The sequence below is a fragment of the Tupaia chinensis genome, unplaced genomic scaffold, assembly GCF_000334495.1.
Source record: "Tupaia chinensis unplaced genomic scaffold, TupChi_1.0 Scaffold143680_1, whole genome shotgun sequence".
Classification (NCBI taxonomy): Eukaryota; Metazoa; Chordata; class Mammalia; order Scandentia; family Tupaiidae; genus Tupaia; species Tupaia belangeri.
In genome coordinates, this window is record NW_006203528.1 from 48,379 (window position 1) to 72,911 (window position 24,533).

General features: G+C 38.4%; 2 protein-coding genes across 11 annotated transcripts in view; one reads left to right on the forward strand and one right to left on the reverse strand.

The window, feature by feature from the left end:
* Positions 1-24,412, reverse strand: GPR65 (G protein-coupled receptor 65). Of its 8 annotated transcripts, none has more exons than XM_027766783.1 (5): positions 23,762-23,874; positions 20,920-21,397; positions 7,641-7,715; positions 1,685-1,847; positions 1-1,592 (listed from the first exon to the last, which is right to left on the reverse strand). In XM_027766783.1, the coding sequence occupies exon 5, from the start codon at positions 1,220-1,222 to the stop codon at positions 209-211; it is 1,014 nt and encodes a 337-aa protein (XP_027622584.1). In that variant the 5' UTR covers positions 1,223-1,592; positions 1,685-1,847; positions 7,641-7,715; positions 20,920-21,397; positions 23,762-23,874; the 3' UTR covers positions 1-208. The 8 variants fall into 8 exon arrangements, with proteins under 8 accessions (XP_027622584.1, XP_027622585.1, XP_027622580.1 ...); XM_027766784.1 differs by lacking the exon at positions 1,685-1,847 and adding an exon at positions 3,140-3,259; XM_027766779.1 differs by lacking the exons at positions 1,685-1,847; positions 23,762-23,874 and adding an exon at positions 24,355-24,412.
* The window catches only part of GALC (galactosylceramidase), a 63,398-nt gene continuing 62,864 nt past the window's right edge, over positions 24,000-24,533 (forward strand). For all 3 annotated transcript variants that reach the window (XM_006164702.3, XM_006164701.3, XM_014582616.2), the window contains exon 1: positions 24,000-24,416. In XM_006164702.3, coding sequence (XP_006164764.2) covers positions 24,024-24,416 — 393 coding nt within the window. In that variant the 5' untranslated portion in view covers positions 24,000-24,023. The remainder of the gene's footprint in view (positions 24,417-24,533) is intronic.

Sequence of the window (24,533 nt, forward strand, 5' to 3'; positions counted from 1 at the left end):
GAAATATTACATTTTTATTTAATAAACCTCATTTAATAGAAGTCAGGGAGCGAGCTAAACAACATACTTGTAGCCTATTTCCATTTGACAAGATTAAAATACTCACTTAGAAACTTTAGTCTCCTCTCATGCTAGATTTCCTGTCCATAATGCAAAATCGATGATATAATACTATAAAGCATAACCACTCCCACCTTCTTTTTTTTTTCTATTCCAGGATCTCTAGTTCCATAGTATCTCTCGTAGATACAGAAAATACGCCTTGCTTTTGTCTTTGTGATTTCTTATGCTTCCCAGTGCAGAATTTCAGTATATTCCATATATCAGACTTTCCTGTTTCGGTTACAAAACAGTACAGAATTGGATCAGCAACACAATTTAAACTTGCTAATGCAACTGTGATTCTGTATATTGCAAAAGTATGTTTCCCAGACCTTTGGTGGTCATCAAAGCTCATATCGTGTTCTAAAATGCAGCGAATCAGTAACATCACGTGAAAAGGCATAAAGCATAAGACAAAAGTCAATGTGATAGTAATAAGTAGTTTTATGATTTTCTTCTTTTCGCTGTTTTCTGTGGCTTGATTATGCTGCACAGCCTGGTAGACCTTCCGGTTGCAAATCATTATAATGATCAGAGGTACTGCAAAGCCGAAACATGTCCGAAACAAGCTGAGATTAATTTGCCATTTCTCCAAAGGATATTTGTCATAGCATAAAGTAAAATTGGACTTTTTGGCATTGCAATATTCAGTGGCTGTTTCATCTTTCCACAACATCACAGCATTGAAGATGGCTTCTAATACACAGATGGCTATGCTGACCATGAATGCAAATCTTCTTGACCTTAGAAAAGAAAACTTCAAAGGATAGGCAACTGCCAAATACCGGTCTACAGCGATGCAGGTGAGGAAGGCTGTGCTGCTATACAAGTTCATGTACATTAAGAAAGCACTTCCATTGCACAAGGCAGGAGAAAAAGTCCAGTTGTCTTTATTCCAAGTATAATCAATCCACGGAAGGAGAGTTAATGCATATAGCAAATCAGACAGTGATAAGCTGAAGAGGTAAATTCCTAGTTCATTTTCCTTCTTCACTTGTAGAAAAGACACACACAATGATCCGATGTTGGCTGGAACACTGACTATAATTACAAAGATATAAACAACAGGAAACAAATAGTGTTCCAGGTTATGCTGTTCTCCAATACAGGTGCTGTTCATTTTTCCTTTTGGGGATGGCAATTCTGTTACTTTGAAGTCAAACAGAAGAGTAAGTTTACCTTACTGTTTGTATCCAACATTGAATTATCTTTATTAAGATTTATTTTTCCGTTTTTTCTTTGTTTTCAAAAGCTCTAATTAATTCACCAATGCTTTTGAAGTACAGATAAAGATAAATTTCCCACAAACATCAATGTCTGGAAGTCAGAATCTAGACTTCTGGGAGCTAGCTCAAGCCATCAACTGAATTTAACAAATAAAGGTCCATGTGTTCATTATCCCAGAACGCTGACAAAGAACCTTCAAAGATTTTCTGGGGTGTCCCTAAGCATCCATGGAGTGTTGTCCCAGTTCGTTTTTCTTCATGAATCTAATAGAACATTGATGCAAACATGAATATACAAGGCTTTTAAAAAATAATTATTTAATTTTATTTATTATTTTATTACTTTCTAATTTTACCAGAGAGAGAGAGGGGAAGTGAGAAAGCAAGCTGCCAGATCTGGGACTTGAGCCATGGTTGGACATGTGGAAGTCCGGTGCCTCAACCTCATGGCACCTGGCATCCCCAATACATAAGGCTTTATTTTCAGAGACTGACATCTTTTTAAAAGATACCTTGTTTCTGTAATAAAAGATGAACCAGAATAGTTTAGATGGTTAAAAGATACATAATTTCATCATGATCATGATTTTGAAACAACATTTTGATTTCATTATTGAAGATAATGAAAATGCATTAAATTACAATAAAGGTATTTAAAAATAGGAACATAATTTAATTATCTGACTTAAATAAATAAAATCAGGTTGAGATATTTCATATAAGAATTACTCAAAAGGCTCAGCTGTGGTTGTGCTAAGACACTGCTACTTGGACGCTGAGGCCTCATGGGATGTGTAGTTTAGGTTCCCAGACCAACCTAAACAGGCTGGACACAGTGGTACACACCTGTGGTCCTACTTAACCGAGAGGCTGGGGCAGGAGAATAGTGACATGTCAAGAGCTGTTAAAAATCTCTATATATTTTATTTAAATATTTTTAAAAATTACTGGAGAGATTGCTATATTAGAGGGGATTTTATTTCTCATTATACATAACAAAATTAAAGTTAAGCCATTTTAGCAGCTAAGGATAGAAAACTCAATGATTTGTTTATGATCAATAAGAGCCTTTGAGTGTATGATAAATCATATATTACACACTTTCAAATTTTTATTATACTTGGGAACCAGCAGTTAGCATAATGGCTATGTCGCTGGACTCCCACGTAGTCGACCGCGGTTTGCATCCCGGACCCGGTGGCTTAAAACTCACGCCAGGCGCATGTGCGTGCGTGCCCAAGATCCTGCAAGGAGAATGGAGGAGAAGGGATTGTGGCGTGGCCATCCCCCCTGGGGGGTGATTTCTCGATTTCTGTCTCTATGTCTCTCTCTGTCTGTCTGGCGAGCGCACGCACCCTAGAGCGAAAACCTCTCCAAAAAAATTTTTTTTTATTATACTTCTCTATATGATTTAGGTATAAGGCACTTTCAAAAATTACTTTATTAGCCTAGGAAATGTTTTCATAAGAAATATGATAAAGTTGTAGAATTTTGAAATAGAGTAACTTGCCAAAACAATACAGTTAGATAATGCTACCTCTTCTCTTTACCCTTTTGCTTCCTTTGGGGGCTAACTCACTATCATTCTTATGCTTTATAAATGAGAGGACAGGACATTCTCAATTTGGGGCATACTCTTGGGATCATCCTTCTCCACCTGTCTATCTGATTGTTTATTAGGTTTGTTTCTTTACAGAGCTATGATGTCATATATAGTAGCTAGGATTCATCCTTTTTTCCATGCTAGAGTAGAGAAATACCGTGCTCCATATTCCATTGCTAGTGAAACCCGTTGGTGTTGGATGAGTCACCTAATGGAGATCTTCACAGAAAAGCTTTAGAGGCATCTAGACCAGGCATCAGAACTTTTATTCCAAGTACTGATGAATTCTAGGCAGAAGAGATCTATCATCAGAGGGCACAGGATTTTCCTAGTAGAGTAAAACAAATCCAAGTGCATATTACATGTCACTCTTTAAATGGAGAACTAAACTCCCGAAATCTTCTCATTTGTCTACACCCAAACATGAACAAAATGTGCAAAACAGCCATTTAAGTCTCTAGGGAACCTTCTGGAGAGGAAAAACAATTGTGATAGAGAAAAAGAGCTGAGATGAGGGGAGTACATGAACAGTAAGTGAACTGGATATTCTGGAGGCATCTGTGGACCTAGAGAAATTGATTAGAGCCTCTGGATCAGAGGAACTAGGGACAACATTTGGGCCCATAAGGTGAGAAAGGCGCCTCGGCCAACCCAGGTACATTGAGATCCAGGGGCCCTATCCTCAGGGACAAGGTAAACGAGGGAGTTAAATAAATTCCACAGACGCTTTCAGACAGCAGAGAAAAACAGGCAAGTTTTCTGCTTCAGCTTGATTAATGTGAGGAACTATAACGTAAACTTTTTTTCTGAATATTCCTGGCAGGTCCTCACTTGGAAACAGAGTCTGAGTTCACACTGTTAGTCTGGCCCCACAAAATTTAGGCCAACGTATGTACTCAACTTCATTAGTCATCAGGGAAATACAAAGTACAACCACAATGAGAGACCACTTCACACCCACCAGAATAAATGAAATGAAAAAAAAAAAAATTAAGTGTTGGTGAAGATGTAGACTACCTAGACTCATACACTGTTGTTTGGAAAACTGGCACTTAAGCCTACCATGTGATTTAGAAATTCCACTTCTAGGTATGTACTCAGCACAAATACATACATATATGTGTTTACAAAAGACATGTACTAGAATCAGATGTTCACAGTGGCACCATTTGTAAAATAGCTCGACTAGAACACCTATTAGCAATAGAATAGATAAGTAAATTGGTAAATTAACACAATTGAAATCTTTACATCCATGAAAATGATAAAACATTGTTACATGCAATCACATGAGTGAAGCTTACAAACTTAGTGTTGAGTGATAGAAAAAAGACAGACACTGGGGGGAACTGGTATCCTGATGGTTGAGGTGCTAGACTCCTACTGGACTTCTACATGGACTTGACTAGTTCAAGTCCCTGACCTGGCAGCTTGCTTTCTCTCTTTCCTCTCTCTCTCTCTTTCTCTGGCGAGCACATGTGAACTACAGCAAATTAAAAAATAATAAATAAAATTAAAGAAATAATTCTTTTTAAAAAGGAAAGAAAAAGACAGACATGAACTAGTATAAATATCTGATAAAAACCAGGCAGCTAATCTATGCTGTTAGGAGCCAAAGTAGTGGTTACCTTTGGGAAGGAACTGGCATGAGGGGGACTTCTGAGATTTTGGTAACTGTTTTGATATGGGTACTGGTTCCATGAATTTTCTCAGCTTATAAAAACTTATCAAACTGTACATACAGGGGATATGTGCATTGATATGCATGTATATCGTATTATATACAAAAAGTTAAACAGTAGAATCATAAGGCTGTAGGTGATGGGATGTTAAAGCATATTGACAGACAATAACCTCTGTTTTACCTATTTGTCTTCCTAAGAAGTAATATGATTTTATTATTCCTCGTATTAAAAAATAATTCAGGGAAACAAACCAACACTATAAATACATAATTTAAATATTTATGGAAATAAATTCACCCAAAATAAGGTTTGACTATGTAAAATAAATGGATAAATAAATCCTTAGTACCTAGAAGAAGTAAACAATCCTCCCTTGAAAAAGTCTCTCTCAATCTAGGCCTCAAAGACATACACACACACACACATACACACACAAGCACACACACACAAACACACACACACACACACACACACACACACACACCTCTATGTATTAAATTGAGCCGAAACAAGAAAGCAGAGGGCCCCAAAAAAGTTTTAGAGAGAAAATTAACATTAGGTCATTGAGAAAGGCATGAATATATTTTTTTATGCAAAACTGCATCATGACTTTCCCAATGACCCAATATATCTGTAACATAAAGCAAGTGTGGTTAATATGTTTAAAGGAATAAAAGAAAGAATTTGAACACGTGAGTAAGGAGCAAAAGACTACTTAAAAATACTAGGAATATTTTTTAAATGATTGAAGTAGACTTTCCAGAAATAAAAGAACATAATAATTTAAATTTAAAATCAACACAGGGATTAACCAAATGATTAGATCCAGCTGAAGAGAGAATTAGTCTATTGCAAGATAGAGCAGAAAGAACACAAAATTATCAGATTGTAAAAGTAATGGGAAAAAACCAGGGAGACAAAAAATAAAGAGGTTTAGATTTGTATATATGGAATTCCATAAAGATAAAAAGAGAGACTAGGTCATATTTGCAAAAGTAATGATTGAGAGCTTTCTGGAATCGATGGAAAACTTGGAATTCTAAGATTCATGAAGCCTAGAAAATTCTACATTATGTTAAAAATAAACAAAAAGGAAAAGCTATATACTTAGACACATTGCAGTGAAACTGAAGATCATCAAAGACTAACAAAAAAAGAGCCAGAAGAAAGATGAACTATCTACAAAAGATGGAATTTAGATTCACAAATGACTTCTCAATGCCAGTCATGAAAATACAAGGCAGATAATTAATAGCTCTAAATTTCTAAGAAAACATGTCATCCTATAATTATATACCCAACAAAACTAATTTTCAAGGCTAAGAGCAACTATTGGGACATTTTGGATGAACTGTACTGATAAAATTAACCCCAAAAATTCTCTCAAAGAAATCTGTAGAGGATTTAACTGAAGAAGGAAAATGATATTAGAATAAAGTCTGAGATGAACAAAAGATTGAATAAGTTACTGAAAATGGAGCTGTCACATGCATGATCTCACATCTAACACGAGGCTCATACCTCGAGGGAGAACAGCTGAACCATGAAAATATTTTCTCTCAAGACAAAGACTGAGAGTTGGGTGATGGGCAGTGGACATCTCTTCCGCCTTTGTCCATATCATCCAACAAATATGCATCTTTTTGCTTAAAAAATAAGATGGATACAAAGGAAAAAATGATTTCAGGAAGCTTTATGAAGTTCTCAATAGAATTAATTTCTCTAGCTGTGAGAGTTCCCTGTCCTGACTAAAACAACCACAGGACAGAATGGCATGATGAGGCCCGATAATGGGTCTTTTCTCTGTTGAGCAATGGAGTCATGTGGGCTTGTTGTTATGACCATGGGCTCTGGAGGCAGTTTGAAAACCTTTCAATAGTCCTTGGGTGATCTGTGACCATACAGGTTTTTTCACCTAAGTGCTGATTCTCACCTGTGTAAATTAGCATCCATTTCAAAGAGTTGTTGAAATGAGACAAAGCCACATACTTAGCACATGAAACATGGCATGTGTTTTATTACACGCAGATACTGTGGCTTTGCTGGCCATAGCGGTAATCTGCTGCCATTCTTTGTGCTGTCCCCTACATTTCCTGAAAGGAGATAACTTATCTTTGCCATTGAGCCAAGGCATAGAAGAGATGCACTCAGAGTGTAACATGTCACACATAAACAAATCCAAGATCTGTTGTTCTATTAAAGTAATAGTTGTTCATTTAATTTTTGTGGTTATGAGTTTTTTTTTAAAAAAAAGGAATCCATACTTCTTATTTATTTGTATTTTCAGATACTATTTTGGCTAATTCAATAAAACTTTGGGGAAAACAGTGTTAGAACCAACACTGAGAAATTTGGATGAATTTAAACCTTTTGTTTAAATTTTTACCAAATGCCAAAAAAGACATTCTACGAAATATTAAAGTATATGCATTCTTAATCAGCTTTAAAAATAGTACAAGTCATCAACAATTACCAAAATTAAAATGTTTTCTACAATGTTATAGGACATGTTTGCTTTCATTGATTAGTCTAATAGCTACTTACAAAGACTGTCCTATGTTTCAGGAACTGACAGTCATTTCATAACAATTATAAATTGACATTTACTGGAAATAATCTTTTCTAATTTCACACTATGTTTGATGAGTATAGAATGTATTACTTAATCATAGTACTGATGAGGAAATGATGCCAGATGGCTCTACAGCCGAGAGCTTATAGAGTTCTTCCTAAACACTTAATGAAGTTTGCCAATACTCTATTTTCTGAAAATGAAATGGGGTAAAAACATACTTCTTTTCAATATTCACAGTTTTACCTAATTGTTCCTAAAGTTAAGTTTTGCCATCCCTTTACCCCTGCTCAGAATAGAGGAAACCATGTGTTTTTCTTGCTCATAATGCATTGCATCACCATATTTATACAGCCCACCCCAGATCCAATGCTGTGGAACACAGTTGACAATCACGCCTAAGTATGTTATCTACTTGCAAATCTTATTTAATTCTTTAATCTTATACTTACCCGCGTTTCTTCGGGTGATACTTTCATTGACTGAGGAGTCTAATAAATCTGCTTGCATCGAAAGAGAAACCAGCACTGTTGAGGGGAAAGGAAATTGCGCTCATTTCATCATAAACCAATGAGGAAGTAGCTTCTTAATGAGAAGAGCAGACATTCGCCAAGTTTGAACAAAATAAATCTCTTAATACTTTAAAAATATGTTTACCATTTATTATAGTGTAGTTTTCATACCTCACTTTTCTGTTGGCATCTTAATGACAAAGGTGTACTGATATTACATGTGCTTTAACTAAATAGAACATTTACAAGGATTTTTTAAAAAGGTTCATGAAAATGTGTATATGAAAAGTTATGCATGGATATCAATTTTTTTCCACCAAAATAAACTCATACTTTAATTTCAATTTTTTAAATGACCCTTTTGAAGTCTCTTCATACTAGATATTTTATCCATTTGTTCATTCATGTAGTCCATCAATATGTATGCCTATTGTATCTTTTTTATTTAGGAGGTTTTTGCTTTAGGGGATGTGCATTCACCAGAGAGAGAGAGAGATAGAGAGAGACAGAGACAGTGAGAGGGAAAATGAGAAATCACCCCCCAGGAGGGATGCCCATGTTGCAATCCCTTCTTCATTCTTCTTCTGGGATCTTGGCATGCACAGAAACACACGTGATTTTCAAACCACTGGGTCTGACACTTGAACTGCAATCAACTATATGACAGTCTAGTGACATAACTGCTGTCCCACCTGCTGTCCCCAACCTATTGTATGTTTTTAAAAGGTTTATTTATTTTGTTCATGGTCGAGAGTACATGTGCATGCATGAGAAAGAGAGAGAGAGAGAGAGAGAGAGAGAGAGAGAGAAAGAGTCACCCTTGACAGTGTCTTATGATATTGTGATCCTCCTCCTCAGCTCTCTAATTTACAGAATACTGGGGATGACCACACACCTGATATGTCTGGGGTTGACCAGGTGGGGAATCTGAACCCATGGCTGACCATGTGGTTTCTAGTACTGCAGATCAGTACACTACCTTTGTGAGCCACCAAATCTGGACTAACATAAGTCTATTTATTATATTTTTAGGGTACTGTGCTGGGCAATGCCTGCCTACTACCCCAGAAAAGCTTATTACTAAGTAAAGGAAACAGGCATGATCAATAATCACCATAATGCAATGGCAAAATGGATAAGAACTCCTAGAGAGGAACGAAGTCACTTGGATATTTGAGAAAGCAGAGAATGTTATAGTCTGTTTCAGAGAGACAGAGTTTCTGGGAATGAAACAGAGAAGAGAAAATGGGAGCTGAGTTTTAAATGATGGATGTTTTGTTGTTTAATAAAAATGACCACGGAGGCTAAGGTAGCCAACTTTGTAAATTTTTTTTCTTTTCTTTTCTTTCCTTTTTTTTTTTTTCCCTTTTTTTGAGGTACTATATGGTATTCGACATATAGAAATTTGGAGAGCAAGTTTCTCCTTTGATTCTCTTCTTGGAATAGAAGACAGAGATTGCCAAAAACCAGTTGAAGTAACTGGCTTTAAGCAAATAATTTTATAAAACTTGAAAACTTATTTGCAAGAGACATCGGTTGTTATCACAAAAAGTAAAGGGATTGGCAGGTGATATGGAGTTTGAGGTGCTGGATTCTTCTTGGTAGACTGAGAGGTTCAAGTCCCAGACTTGTTGGCTTGAAAATCACACAGGGCGTGTGTGGGACTGCCCAGAATCCCAAGAAGAGAAAGGAGGGGAGAGGATTATGGTGTGGCCATCCCCCTTGAAGGGTGATTTCTTGCTTTAACTCTCTCTCTCTCTCTCTTTCTGGCAAGTACAAATGCCTTATAGCAAAACTAAAAACAATGTCATGTAGTATTTTAATAAATTAAAAGTTAATGTCAAGGGGCCGGCAGGTGGCATGGTGGTTAGGACACTGGACTCCCACATGGCTGACCATGGTTTGAGTCCTAGACCTGGAAGCTTAATTTTTCACTCTCTCTCTCTCTCTCTTACTCTGTCCCTCTCTGGTCAAATTAAGAATAAATAAATAAATGGTTAAATAAAATAATTCTTAAAAAAGTTTTTGTCAAATCTATAAGCAGTTTAATATGAAATAAAATTAGGTCCTAGAACATTCCACTTTCTAGATATAACAACATCAGAGACATCACTTTTGAACCTTGCCCTTATAAACTTTTATTTATAATTACATAAAATTATAAAATATTATTTTGTAAGGACAAAATTAATTCAGATGAAAAATTTAATTTTAAAGACTGTAATCAGGACATTTTGAGTCTATATTTGTAAAAGGACATTAAGGGTTGCTGTTGGTGGGGTATGTGTCTACCTAGAGATGGAAAAGATTGTGTGATATAACCAAGATTTTTCATCTTGGATGGAATTAATCAGGATATATCAGGAATGTAAAGGTTTTTGATGTTTTTTGTACTTTTTTCATTGAGAATAATAATACCTTACATTTATAAAGTACCTGACTTTGTACAGCAAGTTAGCATATTATAACTTAAAAATTCAGAATCCTTTATATCAGTATTAAGGTAGTGAAAAATTTAAATATTGTGTGCAAAATTCATACTAAAAGCTTTTAATTGTTACAAAAATGAAAGTAATGATTTCAGCTCTCATAACTCTAATCCAAAATTCTCGTATTTGCTTGGGTTTGCACATTGCTTATTTGGGGTTTCCATATATGAGTATTTCATGACTCTCACACTCTAATTTTACCTACACAGATTATACTCTGCTTTTATGAAAAGGGTATTTTCATATTCATATCAAATATCTATGCATTTTGATCTTAAAAAGGGGATGTAGTTTAAAAAAATACATCAAACTTTCACTTCTCTTGTTTAAATAGGAGAAAACTGTGGTTGGCCTATGCTAAAGTTTTGCTAAATCTATGTAACAATAAGTTTACCGACTTTGAAGACATGCGTTTCTTATTTAGTTAAGAAAATACAACAACAGTGTGTTTTCAACCACAGGATTAAACAGTTGGAACTTTCAGAGCACAGAGTCAGTGTGATGTTACAACACAATGGTGAGATAAAGCCAAACAGCCGTTACTCAAAACCTTCCTGGCCAGTCAGTTTTCTGGTTTTCTGTGACCACAAACTATACACCCAACAGTGGCCAGTGGCAGCATCTGAGCCTCCCATGGGAAAAAAGGGGAAGAGAATGTGGGTCTGCTCTGTTCTAACTTCTCCATGGGGCAGGCAGTGCAAGAGCATAATCTGCTGCTGACAGGTCCTCTGTGAGATGTTGTTATGGACTGAATTGTGTCCCTTCTCAAACTTCCTATGTTGAGGTTCTAATCCTCAGTACCTCAGAATGTGATTTTATTTGGAGAGAGGGCATTTAAGAAGTAGTTAATTTAGAATAAAGACCTAAGCATGGACCCTAATCCAATCTGATTGACATACTTATAGAAAGAGGAAACTTGATAAACTAGAAAAAAATGAATTCCCAGATACATACAACTTAACCAGGACTGAATCATGGAGAAATAGAAAATCTAAACCAGCCAATAATGAGTAAGGGGATTAAATCAATAATAAAATATCTCCTATGAAAGAAATGCCCAGAACCTGTGGATGCACCAATAAATTCTACCAAATATTTAAAGAACTCTCAAATTCTTCTAAAAGTTAAAGAAGAGGAGGGAACCAGCAGTTAGCGTAATGGCTATGTCGCTGGACTCCCACGTAGTCGACCGTGGTTCGTGTCCCGGACCCGGTGGCTTAAAACTCACGCCGGGCGCGTGTGCGTGTGTGCCCAAGATCCCGAGAGGAGAATGGAGGAGAAGGGATTGCGGCGTGACCATCCCCCCTGGGGGGTGATTTCTCGCTTTCTGTCTCTATGTCTCTCTCTGTCTGTCTGGCGAGCGCACGCGCCCTACAGTGAAAAACTCTCAAAAAAAACAAAAAAAAAAAGTTAAAGAAGAGGAGAAATACTTCTAAACTCATTTAACAAGCCCAGTATTATCCTGAGAGAAAAGCCAGACAAAGACACTATGAGCAAAGATAATTACAGGCTAATTGTGGGAGGCTGTGCACCAGCGAGTCTGCTGAGGCCATTTTTCAAGAGTCTCTTACTATTGCTACCTTAGGCTCAGAGAGCAAACAATTACAAAGGCCACAATTGGCTCCCCTTCAAAAAAACCTCACCTTCAACACCACACTCTGATTGGCCACTTCACATAGCAAATCGGTGTGCTTAGAATCCCTCAGATTTGCATATCCGGGTACCTCATGATTGGTCCACAAAGCAACCAATCATAACCCACCTTTTGCTATCCTTCATTCAACCAATCACGGCCCACCAATGTGTATATCTGGACGACCCTGAAGAGTTGTGACACTGTGTCATCTCTGTGCTGCTCACAGTAGACGACGCGACCCTTAAGAGCTGTGACACTGCATTGTCTCCGTGCTGCTCACGGTAGACGATGCGACCCTTAAGAGTTGTGACACTGCGTCGTCTCTGTGCTGTACCGTGCTGACCACAATAAACGGACGACACTGTCGTCTCCATGCTGTAACACTAGGCCCCTTGTCCCGGCTCTCACTCCTTCACTCAGGAAACCTGCTCGACTGTCCCCCCGGGTCGGGACACCTGGCGCCCGAACAGGGATGGAACAGCTAATATTCTTGATGAACATAGATGTCAAAATCTTGAACAAAATATTAAGAAACTGCATCCAATAGCATATTAACAGGATCATTCACCATGATCAAGTGGATTTATTCTAGGACTGCATGAATATTTCAACATACACAAATTGATAAATATGATGCACCACATTAATAAAGGACAAAACTCATATAAGCATTTCAAAAGGTTCAGAAAAAAACATTTGAAAAAAATTCAACATCCTTTCATACAAAAAACTCTCAACAAGGAGCCAGCAGGTGGCATGGAGGTTAATGTGCTGGATTCTCCATGGCTGACTGTAGTTTGGGTTTGTATGCATGTGTAACCAAAGTCCTGAGAGGAGAATGGAGGAAAAAGGTATTGTGGAGTGGCCATTGACCCTTAGGGGATGAATTCTCACTCCCCTCCCTCTCTGTCTCTGTCTCTCTCTCTGGTGAACACATAGACCTTATGGCAAAAAACCTAAAAAAAAAACAAAAACAAAAGAAAACAAGACAAAAAACTCTCAACAACTTGGTGAGGAAGGAACATAGCTCAACACAATAAAGTGCATATATGACAAACCCTCAGCTAACATCATACTAAGAAGCAAAAAGCTGTAAGTGTTTCTTCTAGGATCAGGAATGAGAAAATGATGTCTACTCTTGTTATTAGCATACACACTAACAACAACGTATCTAAAAAGGAAATGAAGAAAATAATTGAACTTATAATAGCTACAAATAAGTAAGTAAAAAAATTAAATATGTAGAAATAAATTCAATCAAGGAGAAGATCTTTACACTGCAAACTATAAAACACTTATCAAAGAAATTGAAGAGGAAACACATAAATGAAAAGTGGGAAGAATTAATATTGTTAAAATGTCCATATTACCCAAAGTAATCTACAGAGGCAATGCAATCCATATCAAAATTCGAATAACATTTTTTTCTAGAAATAGAAAAAATAATCATAAAATTCATAAAGAACTGAAAGTAATGATGACTAGCCAAAACAATCTTGAGCAAAAAGAACAAAGATAGAAATATTACTCTGCATGACTTTTAAATCTACTTCAATGCTAATGTAGTCAAAACAGCATAGTACAGACACAAAAGTAGACATGTATATCAATGCAGCAGAACAGAGAGCTCAGAAGTAAATCCATGCATTTACTGTCAATTGATTTTTTTTTTTAAGAGGTTTTTGCTATAGGGTGCATGCACTCTCCAGAAAGGCAGAGAGAGACAGGCAGACAGAAAGTGAGAAATCACTCTCTGGGTGGATGGTCATGCTGCAATCCCTTCTCCTTTATTCTCCTCTCGGGATCTTGGGCACACACACACATGCACCTGGTGTGAGTTTAAGCCACTGAGTCTGGTACTCAAGCTGTGGTCAACTACATAGGAGTCCAGTGACATAGCCATTACACCAACCGCTGGTCTCTTGTCAATTGATTTTTGACAAAGGTGTCAAGAACATACAATAGAGATAAGACAGTCTTTTCAATAAATGGTGTTGGGATAAGTAGATAGTCACATGCAGAAAATGAAATTAGAATCTTATCTCACACCACTTACAAAAATCAACTAATAGAATGAGACTAAAACATAAGACCTGAAACTGAAAAACTACTTGAAGAAAACAGAGAAAAAGATCCATGATATTAGTCTAGACAGTAATTTTTGATATGACTCTAAAAACACAGGCAACAAAAGAGAAAAGAGACAAATGAGATTACATTAAACTAAACAAATCTTGCATGCATCAAAGAAAACAGTGAAGAGACAACCTACAGAATGGGAGAAAATATATGTGACCTGTACATGTAAGCAGTTAATATCTAAAACATAATGAATTCAGACGAAGCAATAGCAAGAAAATAACCCAATTAAAAATAGATCTGAATGAGCATTTCCCAATAGAAGACATACAAATGACCGACAGGTATATGAAAAATGTTCAATATCACTAATAATAAGAGAAATGTAAATTAAAACCACAATGAGATATTAACTCATACCTATAATAAATGCAATTATCAAAAAAGGGAAAGATAACAAGTGTTGGCAAAAATATAGAGAAAAATGAACCTTTGGATTTTGTTAGTGGGAATGCAAATTAATACAACTATTAAGGAAAACTATGGCAGTCTCTCAAAAAATTAAAAGTAGAACTACTATATAATTTAGCAATCTCACTACTGGGTATAATCCAAAGTAAATAGAATCAGCATGTTGAAGAGAAATCTGTACTCTCATGATCATTGCACCAATATTTACAATAGACAAGGTATAGAATCAACCCAAGTGTCCATCAACAGATGAATGAATTAAGGAAATTTGATATATAAACACAATTATATACTATTTATCTTTTAAAAAGAAAGAAATCATCATTTGCAATAACATGGATGAACCTGAAAGACACTTGTTAAGTGAAATAACAAAGATACAAACACAAACATACCATATGGAATCTAAAAAAGTTGAACTCATAAAAGTAGAGGGTAGAATGGTGGTTATCAAGGGCCAGTTGGGATAGAGGTGTTGAGAAGATGTTGATCACTTAACATGGTAACTACACTTATAAGAATGTACTGTAGACTTGCAAACTGCTGAGAGAGTAGATTTTAAGTTTTCTTATCACAAAAAGTATATGACATAATGCAATGCATATGTCCATTAAATCAATTTAATTATTCCATAATGTATACATATTTTTTAAAAAGCATGTGGTAAATGATAAATACATACAATTTTTATTTGCCAATTAAAATAAATTGATTAATTTGAAAACACAAAGAGAAAAAGGAAAAGGAAACTGGGCATATAAAGACACACCAGGGATGCCTGCGTCCAGCGTAAAGACCATGTTAGGACGCAGCAAGAAGACGGCCAAGAAGAGAGACCTCTGGAGAAACTGAATCTATTCCACCTTGATCTTGGTCTTCTAGTTTCCAGAACTGTGAGAAAATAAATTTCTGTATTTAAAGCCACCCAGTCTGTGTTATATTGTTACAGCAGTCCTAACAACTAATATTAGGTATTGAACAACCTTATGTTTAGAGTCAGGGATGAACATTTAATAAGTGTGTCTAGGCCTGAGATACACCAGAGCTGTTCAGTACAATATAGGCAGGAGCCACAGGCTACACATGATCATCAAGCACTTGTAATGTGGCTCATCCTAGTTGAGATGTGTTATGCATGTAAAATATGCTTAGGTTTTTGAAAATTTAGTATGAAAAATGAACAAAAAATGTTTAAAATAAATATTTATATTGATTCTCTATTACAATGGTAGTATTTTAGATATTTGGAGTTAAACAAAGTATGATTTTTGCTTTAATGTGGCTGCAACATTCTATATTGTAATTAGTACAGGGCATATGTGCTCATGAGAGAGAGCAAGAAATCACCCTCAGGGAATGGCCATGCCGCAATCCCTTCACTTCCATTCTTCTCTTGAGATTTTGGACATTCACTCACATGTGCATGGAGTGTTTTTTCAAGCTGCTAGGGTCAGGACCTGAACCACACAGTTGGCCATGTGGGATCTAACTACCTTAGCCACTGCACTAGTAACTGCCACTCTCCCTCACCCCCGCCCAATATTATAAATAAAACTTAGAATTAAACCATACAGTATGCTTTCTCTTTGCCCTAGGGGGGTCAAGTATTACATTGAAGTATTTTTCTCCCTTCTCCTTTCTTTGTTCTTTCTTAGGCTTTAGTTGGTAACAGCTTACCCCACCTAAATTAGCAATTTGAGATTAACAGTGACCATATGTTGAACATTGTGGAGATTGGCCAATCTGAACAAACATGGTGACTTTTAAACACATGTAGAAATGCGGTTTTTGTGAGAAGTTATTTGTAGGGTAATGAATGCAATTAACATGTGAATACATTAGTTGTCTGTTGCTATTGAATCTGCAGAGCAGTATTGATCTAAAGGAAGTTATATGTATTTAATTAGAATTTGTCCAAAGGATTAGAAAAAACTTACATAGAACTACATGGTGCTAGGTTTTTATTTTTTAAATTTAAAAATTTTTTTTATCTTTAACTAATTAACATTTGAAAACAACTGGTTTTGTATTTTAACATTATTTTTTTCTTCTATGTTTTTGTCTTTTAAAAGAATAAACCTAGGACTGGTTTGGGGCCATAGATACTTTTTAATAGAGAAGTTGGGCTCACTCTCTCTCTCTCTATATATATATATATATTTTTTTTTATTTTGGTATGTTTTTGTGTGTTTGTTTTAAGTTTATTTTTAATCTACAGCTTCTCCACTTAGAAAAAACGTGTTTAGCCATGTAGATTACAGCCTGAACGTGGGGCCTGAGAATGGGGGAATGACAAAGACAGGCAAGTGGATACTCCCTGAGAATAAGCTAAGGAATAAATAGAATAAAAAATAAAGAATGAATAAAATAAAATAAGGAATAATAGAGTAAAATAAAGAACAAACAGTGTAAGAGAAGGAGTGGATTCAATCAGTGTCGGTGTAAAACACGGGGACATAATTGTTTAAAGAGAAAGATATGTATGTCTAAATGTTGTCTTTTATGTTAAAAGCTAGGGGTGATAAAGTTAATATCAAGCAGTTATATCATTTCTTGTATTTCGTGCAGGAAACATGCCTCTAGTTCCTGGAGCAGGAAACCATTAATGAGGAGACCTAAAACAAGGTTGGAGAACAAATCCGGAAACGATATACAACAGAGGGTCCTAACCAGATTCCTGTTTTTGCCTTCTCCCCGTGAAATTTCATTAAAGAGTGCTTGAGACAAAGCTCTCTGGGAAAACCCACAGCTGTCTTAGTAACTTGACTCACAAACACCCTGGAGGAGTATACCTCCCTTCTGCCTAAGAAATCAGAGCCTATAGCTAAGACAAGGATAGAGAGGTGGGACTTGATGAAAACGACAGTCTTTTCGAGTCAGACAGACTTGGGGTGGTAGATTCTGAAGCAGCCATAGAGAGGGAGGAGTGGGAACCACTGCCTTTTGGCCTAGAGCTCCCGTCTCCCTATCCCCTGCTTCCCAGTCAAAATCTACTTTCCAATCAAATGGCGCTAAGACAGAAAAAAACAGCTCTCCACAGAAAGTGTTTCTCTTTTCTGCAGTAGAAAAGTCAACAGACCCTAAGATGGTAATTGATGAGTTTGTCTTACTGAAACCAAAACAGGAAAAAAAAATGCATAATTGTGTGATGATGCTTACACTGAAAGTCTTATTAAGAATAAGACTAGTATTCTCTCACATTTCCTCCTCTCTTATCCTTGTTTCAGCTGAAAAATCCTGATTTGGGGCAGCTAGCAGGATGGATTTGAGACTTTTGTTTGTTTCCCATTTTGTAGCTCCTGTCCCTCACTTTGAATAAAGACCTTCCTCTACCCCAAACTCTGATACCTTCACTATTGACTCTGCTAGTGCACTGGACATATGAACTCAGGTTCAGTAATAATTGGGTTCATTATCATGGCTACTAGAAAATTTCAAATTACATCTGTGCTTTACATTATAGTTGCTGGATGGCATTGTACTAAATGGTTTTAAAAATTTTATGAGTGACAGGAACCTCATATACTGTCATTTTCTTTCTGCCTAGGATTCGGGGTTAGGTGGGCTCTAAGAGTCATTCCCTGACAGGAATACAAAAATGTAGGTTTTTGACAATGTGAAGAATAGACACATCAGAGGGGCAGTATAGAAAGACACCAAAACTCCCTGGAGCTCTATTATTGAGCAAATCTATACAGTAACAGTCACCAACAAAAGAACTACAGTTGTGAAGGCAGTTTTTAAAGTGGGGGAAGTGTACACGTGGAGTCTGAGAATGATTTTTTTCCAATATTAAAAACAAAACAAAAAAACTTTTTGTTACAGGGCATGTGTGCACACCAGAGAGAGAGAGAAAAAAGGAAAATGAGAAAGCACCTTCCAGGGCTTGATGGTCACATTGTAATCCCTTCTCCCAGAGGAGCATCTGGCTCCTTCACATGGAATTCTCCTCTCGGGATTTTGGGCATGCATCCATACATGCCAAGTATGTTTATCAAGCTGCTTGGTCTGGGACTCAAAATATGCAGTTGGCTATGTGGGATCCAGCTGCCTTAACCTCCATGCCATCTGCTGGCCTGCAGTCTGAGATTGTTTTTATGATGATGGCATCACCTCTGGATTGTAACCAGAGCTGTATTGTCAGGATTCTTTGTTTCAGGCAATGGAAACCATGTGTCTAACCTGGACAGGAAATAGGTGACTTAGAAATCAAGATCTGGCACAGAATTGATGCAGAGGCTTAAGAATCAGGCTTAAAAAATGGACTAGCAGCAAAGGCACAAAAGATAGTCAGGCCACCTGTCGGAGCATTCAGGTTAAAAGGGCGCTGCTGACCTTACCACTGTGGGCACTTGAAGCCACCTCTGATGGAGACTCTATGTTGATCTTCCTCTGGACTCAGGCATGATTTCTCAAATATGCATGTATCTGGTCACTTTTCCAAGGTAAAAGTTACAGTTTCCAGGAACTGAATGAGGGAATCTGGTCACTGCTGGAGCTGATGCTGCTGGTAGCAGAAAGGAGGAGAATCTGGCTCCTTTACTTGGGAAGAACACAGAATTCTGCCTCCCACCAAGACTTTCACCCTGAAGAATCAGGCCTGGGTTTGAATGACTGTAGGCAAAACAAACAAACCATCACAAACACAAACAAAAAACTCCCAAAATGCCTTGTTAAAAAATATTCAGACTGGGACCAACTAATGGCAAAGTTGTTATGTTGCTGAACTCCAAAGCAGTCAATCACAATTGGAGTCCCAGACCTGGTGGCTTAAAACTCATGCCAGTCACATGTGTGTGTGTGTGCCCAAAATCCTGAGAGGAGAATGGAGGAGAAGGGATTGCAGCATGGTCATCCTCCCTGGGGGGTGATTTCTCACTTTCTGTCCCTCTGGTAAGCACACATGTCCTCTAGCAAAAATCTCAATTAAAAACAAATATTTAGACCAATTCAGAGACAGGAATAATTCATTTTGTTCAGGATCATCACAACTGTGGAGATAGCAGTAAACTCAAATGTGATACTAGTTAAATATATATGCCACTTATTTTACTACTTATGTGGTAAATAGCTGGTGAATCTTCTCAGCGCTATGTGAATATTAATTTGGTCTATCTTCACATCGACTCATTACCATCATCATGTCTATTTTGTGGATGGGTAAAATGAATCATAAAGAAATTAAGTAACTGGGTTAAAATTACATAGTCCATCGGTGGTAGGAGAGAAATCTGAAGCTGAGCATCTGTGGTCCCAGGGCTAATGTTCTAACCACTATCTTGCATTTAGCAATTTATAGGTATTTAACAAAACATTCAATAAGTAATAAATAATTTATTGTATTAGGTGGATTCTGCCCTCTGAACTATCTTGTCTTTATATAGAGAACCCCTTCACATATTTTATTTTATTTTATTAGAGGGATTTTGGCTATAGGGCATGTGTGCTTGCTGGAGACACAGAGACAGAGAGAGAGACAGAAAGTGAGAAATCATTCCCCAAAGGGGATGGCTATGCTGAAATCCCTTCTCCTCCATTCTCCTCTTGGGAGTTTAGGCATGCACACACATGTGCCTTGCTTGAATTTTAAGCCACTCGGTCCGGGATTTGAACTGTGGTTGACTATCTGGTAGTCCAGCGATGTAATCACTATACCATCTGCTGGTCTTCCCCTTCACATATTTTAAGGAGAAGTCACTGAGCATAGTGCTATAATTTAAAGTTATAATCAAGCAACTTATGTCCAGAGTTGAAAGACCAGATAAACAGCAGATGTTACAGGATATTTCATGAAGAGAAAAGGCTTTTTTTACCCTTTTTTGTGTGTCCCAGGGAACGTACTTTCCAACTCCTTTTGCAAATGATTTGTCTGTCCTTCTTATCCCTTTATGTGATTATTCGGTGGTTTTATTTTTAAAGTTCAACTCAACTAACATACGTGGAGTATCTGACATGGGTCACACACTGTGCTTAGAAAGTTCAAAGAGTCAAAAGACTTGGCCTCTGTCCTTAAAATTTTTGGCAGCCAAACTCAGATTTCTAAAAGTAAAGCATCAAGTGAGGCAACAGACTGCTTTTTGACTTTAGCAATAAATTTCCATTAAAAAGACAAGATCTCTTATCTTTCTCAAGAGATTACCCTATTTTGATGTTTTTCACATTAGAAAAAAGAGATTTGCCATGACTGACGGATAGTTGTGATACTCAGAACTATCTCTGATGTAAGATAAAAATTGTCATTACTTTTTAAACTCATTTGGCATTTGAGAACTAGGACTCTCCTTTTCTCTCCGTGCTTTGTTTATGTCACTGACCCCAAAACCACAGAAGCAAGGGAGGCCAAACTCAGATCCCTCATCAGATAACTGCCATTTCCCTTTACCTCACATCCTGAGCAAATGTGAATGCTGTGCTCAGCCCTCCAAGGATCTTCTTCTTAGCTCATGTTTACTGTCTTTACATTAGAAACTTACTTGTTTCATGTTCCCTGAATATAAATTAGAAAGTAGAAACAACATGTTTTATCCAATAAGGAATTACATACTTTGGCATATGAAATAACAGGAACTAGCAGTACTTCCTAGGGCTGAGGCTATCTTTTCTGTTAAAGCTTCTATGTTTCCTCTTCTGTAGATTCTTCACCTTGCACAAAGATCTGTGGTGGGCGTCCACAAGTATAAGACACAACGGTGTGCTGCAAGATGATGTACGCTGGGTACTGGTTTTAACTTCCTAATTTTGTGAGTATGGTGTTTTCCTTTGTGTCACCTTGGTACTTCTCATCTAGTCACATTATTGTGACTCTATGTGCTATACGCAAACCATAGCTATAAAGTTTCAGGTTTGGCAGGAAGCTTCACATTTACTTGACTTGCAACCACAGTTTGCTTCCGTGGGTGCGTCAGCTCATGCTTAAAATATCACGTTAGAACAAATGGATCTGGGATAGTTCTGCAAACGTAAATCCTGACTCATTTCTGTGGTGGTGCTGGGGAGGCGGAGACTTCAGATATGTGCTGTAGCTGGAAAAGAAGAAACCAAAGAAAGTATAAGTGGCCTGTGCATAGACTACATAACTTATCACCCACAAAGGAACATTTCTGAGAGTGAAAAGGGCACTATTGATAAATATGTTGGAGGGCCAGAAGATAGATAAGAGTGGAGGTGTAGGCACTGGATCCCACATGGTCAGCTATACCTACCATTCAGGTCCTGGACCCAGCATCTAAAAAATCAAGTCAGGTATGTGTGCGTGCATGCCCAAAATTGCGAGAGGAGAATGGAAAAGGGATTGTTGTGTGGCCATATGCCTTGGGGTGTGTGTGTGGGGGGTGATTTCTCACTTTCCCTCTCCGTTTGTCTGTCTGTCTCTGGCAAGCACACATGCTCTATAGCAAACAAACAAACAAAAATTATGTTGGAACAATACATGTAAGCCCGAACTATCCTTGGTAATCCAGAATAGGCATTTTTTTTTTTTTTTGGAGAGGTTTTCACTATAGGGCGCGTGCGCTTGCCAGACAGACAGAGAGAGACATAGAGACAGAAAGCAAGAAATCACCCCCCAGAGGGGATGGTCACGCCGCAATCCCTTCTCCTCTATTCTCCTCTTGGGATCTTGGGCATGCACGCACCCGTGCCCAGCGTGAGTTTTAAGCCACCGGGTCTGGGACGCGAACCGCGGTTGACTACGTGGGAGTCTAGCGACATAGCCATTACGCTAACTGCTGGTTCCCCCCAGAATAGGCATATTTTAAAAAGAAGAGAAACATAACCTACTATTAAGAATTTAGGGATATCCCATAAACCCAATGAGGGAGATATGGGTTTTCCCAGACAGAGATTAGGTCTCCTAATATAACTGTGATTCTGAAACATTTTCATTTTGCTAGCGGGCATGTGTGCTTGCCAGAGAGAGGGAGAGGAAGAAAGGAACCCCTAAAAGGATGTAGTCACACTGCAACCCCTCTCCTTCATTTCTCCATCCTGTCAGGCACTTTTGTACACAATGCCAGGTATGTTTTCCAAGCTGCCGAGACCAAGACTGGAACCAAGCAGTTGACTGTGTGGGATCTAACTCTTAACCATTAGGCCACAGGGCCAGCGCAGGGTCCTGAAACTTAAATTTAGATTTGGGGTTAAGGGCAAAATAATCAGATTCTAAATAGGCCGCTGGAGACAAAGCCTCAGGTATCATAACGTCTCCAGGTCTTGACCTTGCCATTCTGGTGTGACTCAGCCTTGAGTGGGCACGGATAATCAATTACATATTCTGTTCGAGAGACCAGAAAAGCTTTGTCTGCAGCCTATTGGGAGTCCCTTTTTTATTAGTAATAAATTAATGGAAAATTTCAGCCAATGATAGAAATCCCAAGGCAATTCACGACTGTTCTGTCAATACAGGCTTATCCACCTTGGATCATTTCACCTGAGTGGGAGACAGTTTACAAGGCTGTAAGGAGTCAAAATTCTACCTCTATCCCAACTCCCCAGCAGTCCAGGTTAGGTCCAAAAATTAATCAGGCATAAAGTAGATTAAAAGGAGAGAAACATACACATTTATTTATGTGGTTCTAGAGTACTGATTAGGAAAAGGAACGCCAAAAAGCAGTCAGAGGCAATCACAGGCAGTCATTCTCGTCTACAGAACTGGACAAAAAGTAGTAAGTTGAAAAGCATAATAAAGCCAAAGGGCTTGGGTTAGGGTATTTAATTAGGTAGATAAGTAAGTAGGAAGATAAAGGTAGATTTAACAAGGTTTGTCCAGCTTTCCCTTGGTTTTAACTTTCTGCCCTTAATAATTTTTTTTTTTAATAGGAGGACATCTTTAACATAAATTCATTTGCTTTTAAAAAACAGAATAATGCTAGCCAGTGGTGTGGTTAAAGCAGCTGGTTCCCACAAGCCCGACTGAATTGTTTCTGGTTCTGGACTTTGCAGCTTAAAAAAAATTTCCTGGTACATGTGCATGCATACCCCAAATCTGCAAAAAGGGAAAAATAGAGAAGGGTTTACAGTAACCATTCCCCATGTGGTGCTTTCTCACTCCGTCTCTCTCTCTCTGGAGAGCGTATGTATCCTTTCGCAAACTGAAACGGAAAAGAAAAAAGAGTGAACTTACATCTGCTTTTATTTAATTATTTTTAAAGTGTCTTTAATTCAAAACTGCCAATATACTAGAGTAGCATATTTTGGGGTGGCATATTAATTTCTTCAAGCCTAAAAGCCCTGAATTTTCCAGGGTAGTTACCAGAAAGCAAAACTCTTTCAGCCAACCTTTGGCAAGTGTGAATGAATTCAACTATGATTCACTGAGTACCTGGTACCTTACTTTTATCTCGTTAAATTATGTGTACCCCATGCCAAATGCTCTTGTTTCATTTTACATAAGAGACGGCCCAGGCTCTGAAAGCTAAATGAATAACCAAGGTGAACAGCTTAAAACTGGGACTGGGGCTTCAAGTCTGGTCCTTTGGCTGCTCTGCTATAGATCAGCTCCAGGTAGGTGCGTCCTGAGATGGGGAGGAGGTCCATGGTGGGCCACTAACGGCCATACTTCCTCGGTTGTGCCTTGGACATCCTCGTTCCTTTCGCTTCAAGGCTCCAGGAGCTGAGGCCGGAAGTAAAGCCGCCAAGTGAGTCCACGTGATGGCCCAAGCCCCATCAGTGACGCGTGAGCGACAAAATCAGGTTTGCTCTGCCCGCCCTCTACACTACAGCGCCGGTAAGCGCGCCGGTGACCCGCACTCAAAATGGCGACGGCGGCGTCAGCGGCTTTCTGCCCTTCTCCATCATGGCGGCGACCAAACTCGCCTCTTGGGGCGCAAGAGTCATGTGACCCACACAATGGCTGAGCGCCTACTCGAGGGTCCCCGGCAACGCCGAGGGCAAGTCATGACGGCCGCTGCGGGTTCGGCGTGCCGCGCCGCGCTGCCCCTGCTGCTGGGCACACTGCTGGCGCCCGGCGGCGCGTACGTACTCGACGACTCCGACGGGCTGGGCCGGGAGTTCGACGGCATCGGCGCGGTCAGCGGCGGCGGGGTGAGCGGCGGGTGGCTGGCGGCGCCCCACAAGCCCCCGCGGCGTCGCCCAGCATTTCGACGCGCTGGCGTCGGGCCGGCTTCCTCACCGCGGGCGCCCCGCCGGGGGGGGGGGGGG

Coding starts and splice junctions, on each gene's coding strand:
- GPR65 (XM_027766779.1), bottom strand. CDS start 1,222: ATGAACAGCACCTGTATTGGAGAACAGCATAACCTGGAACACTATTTG.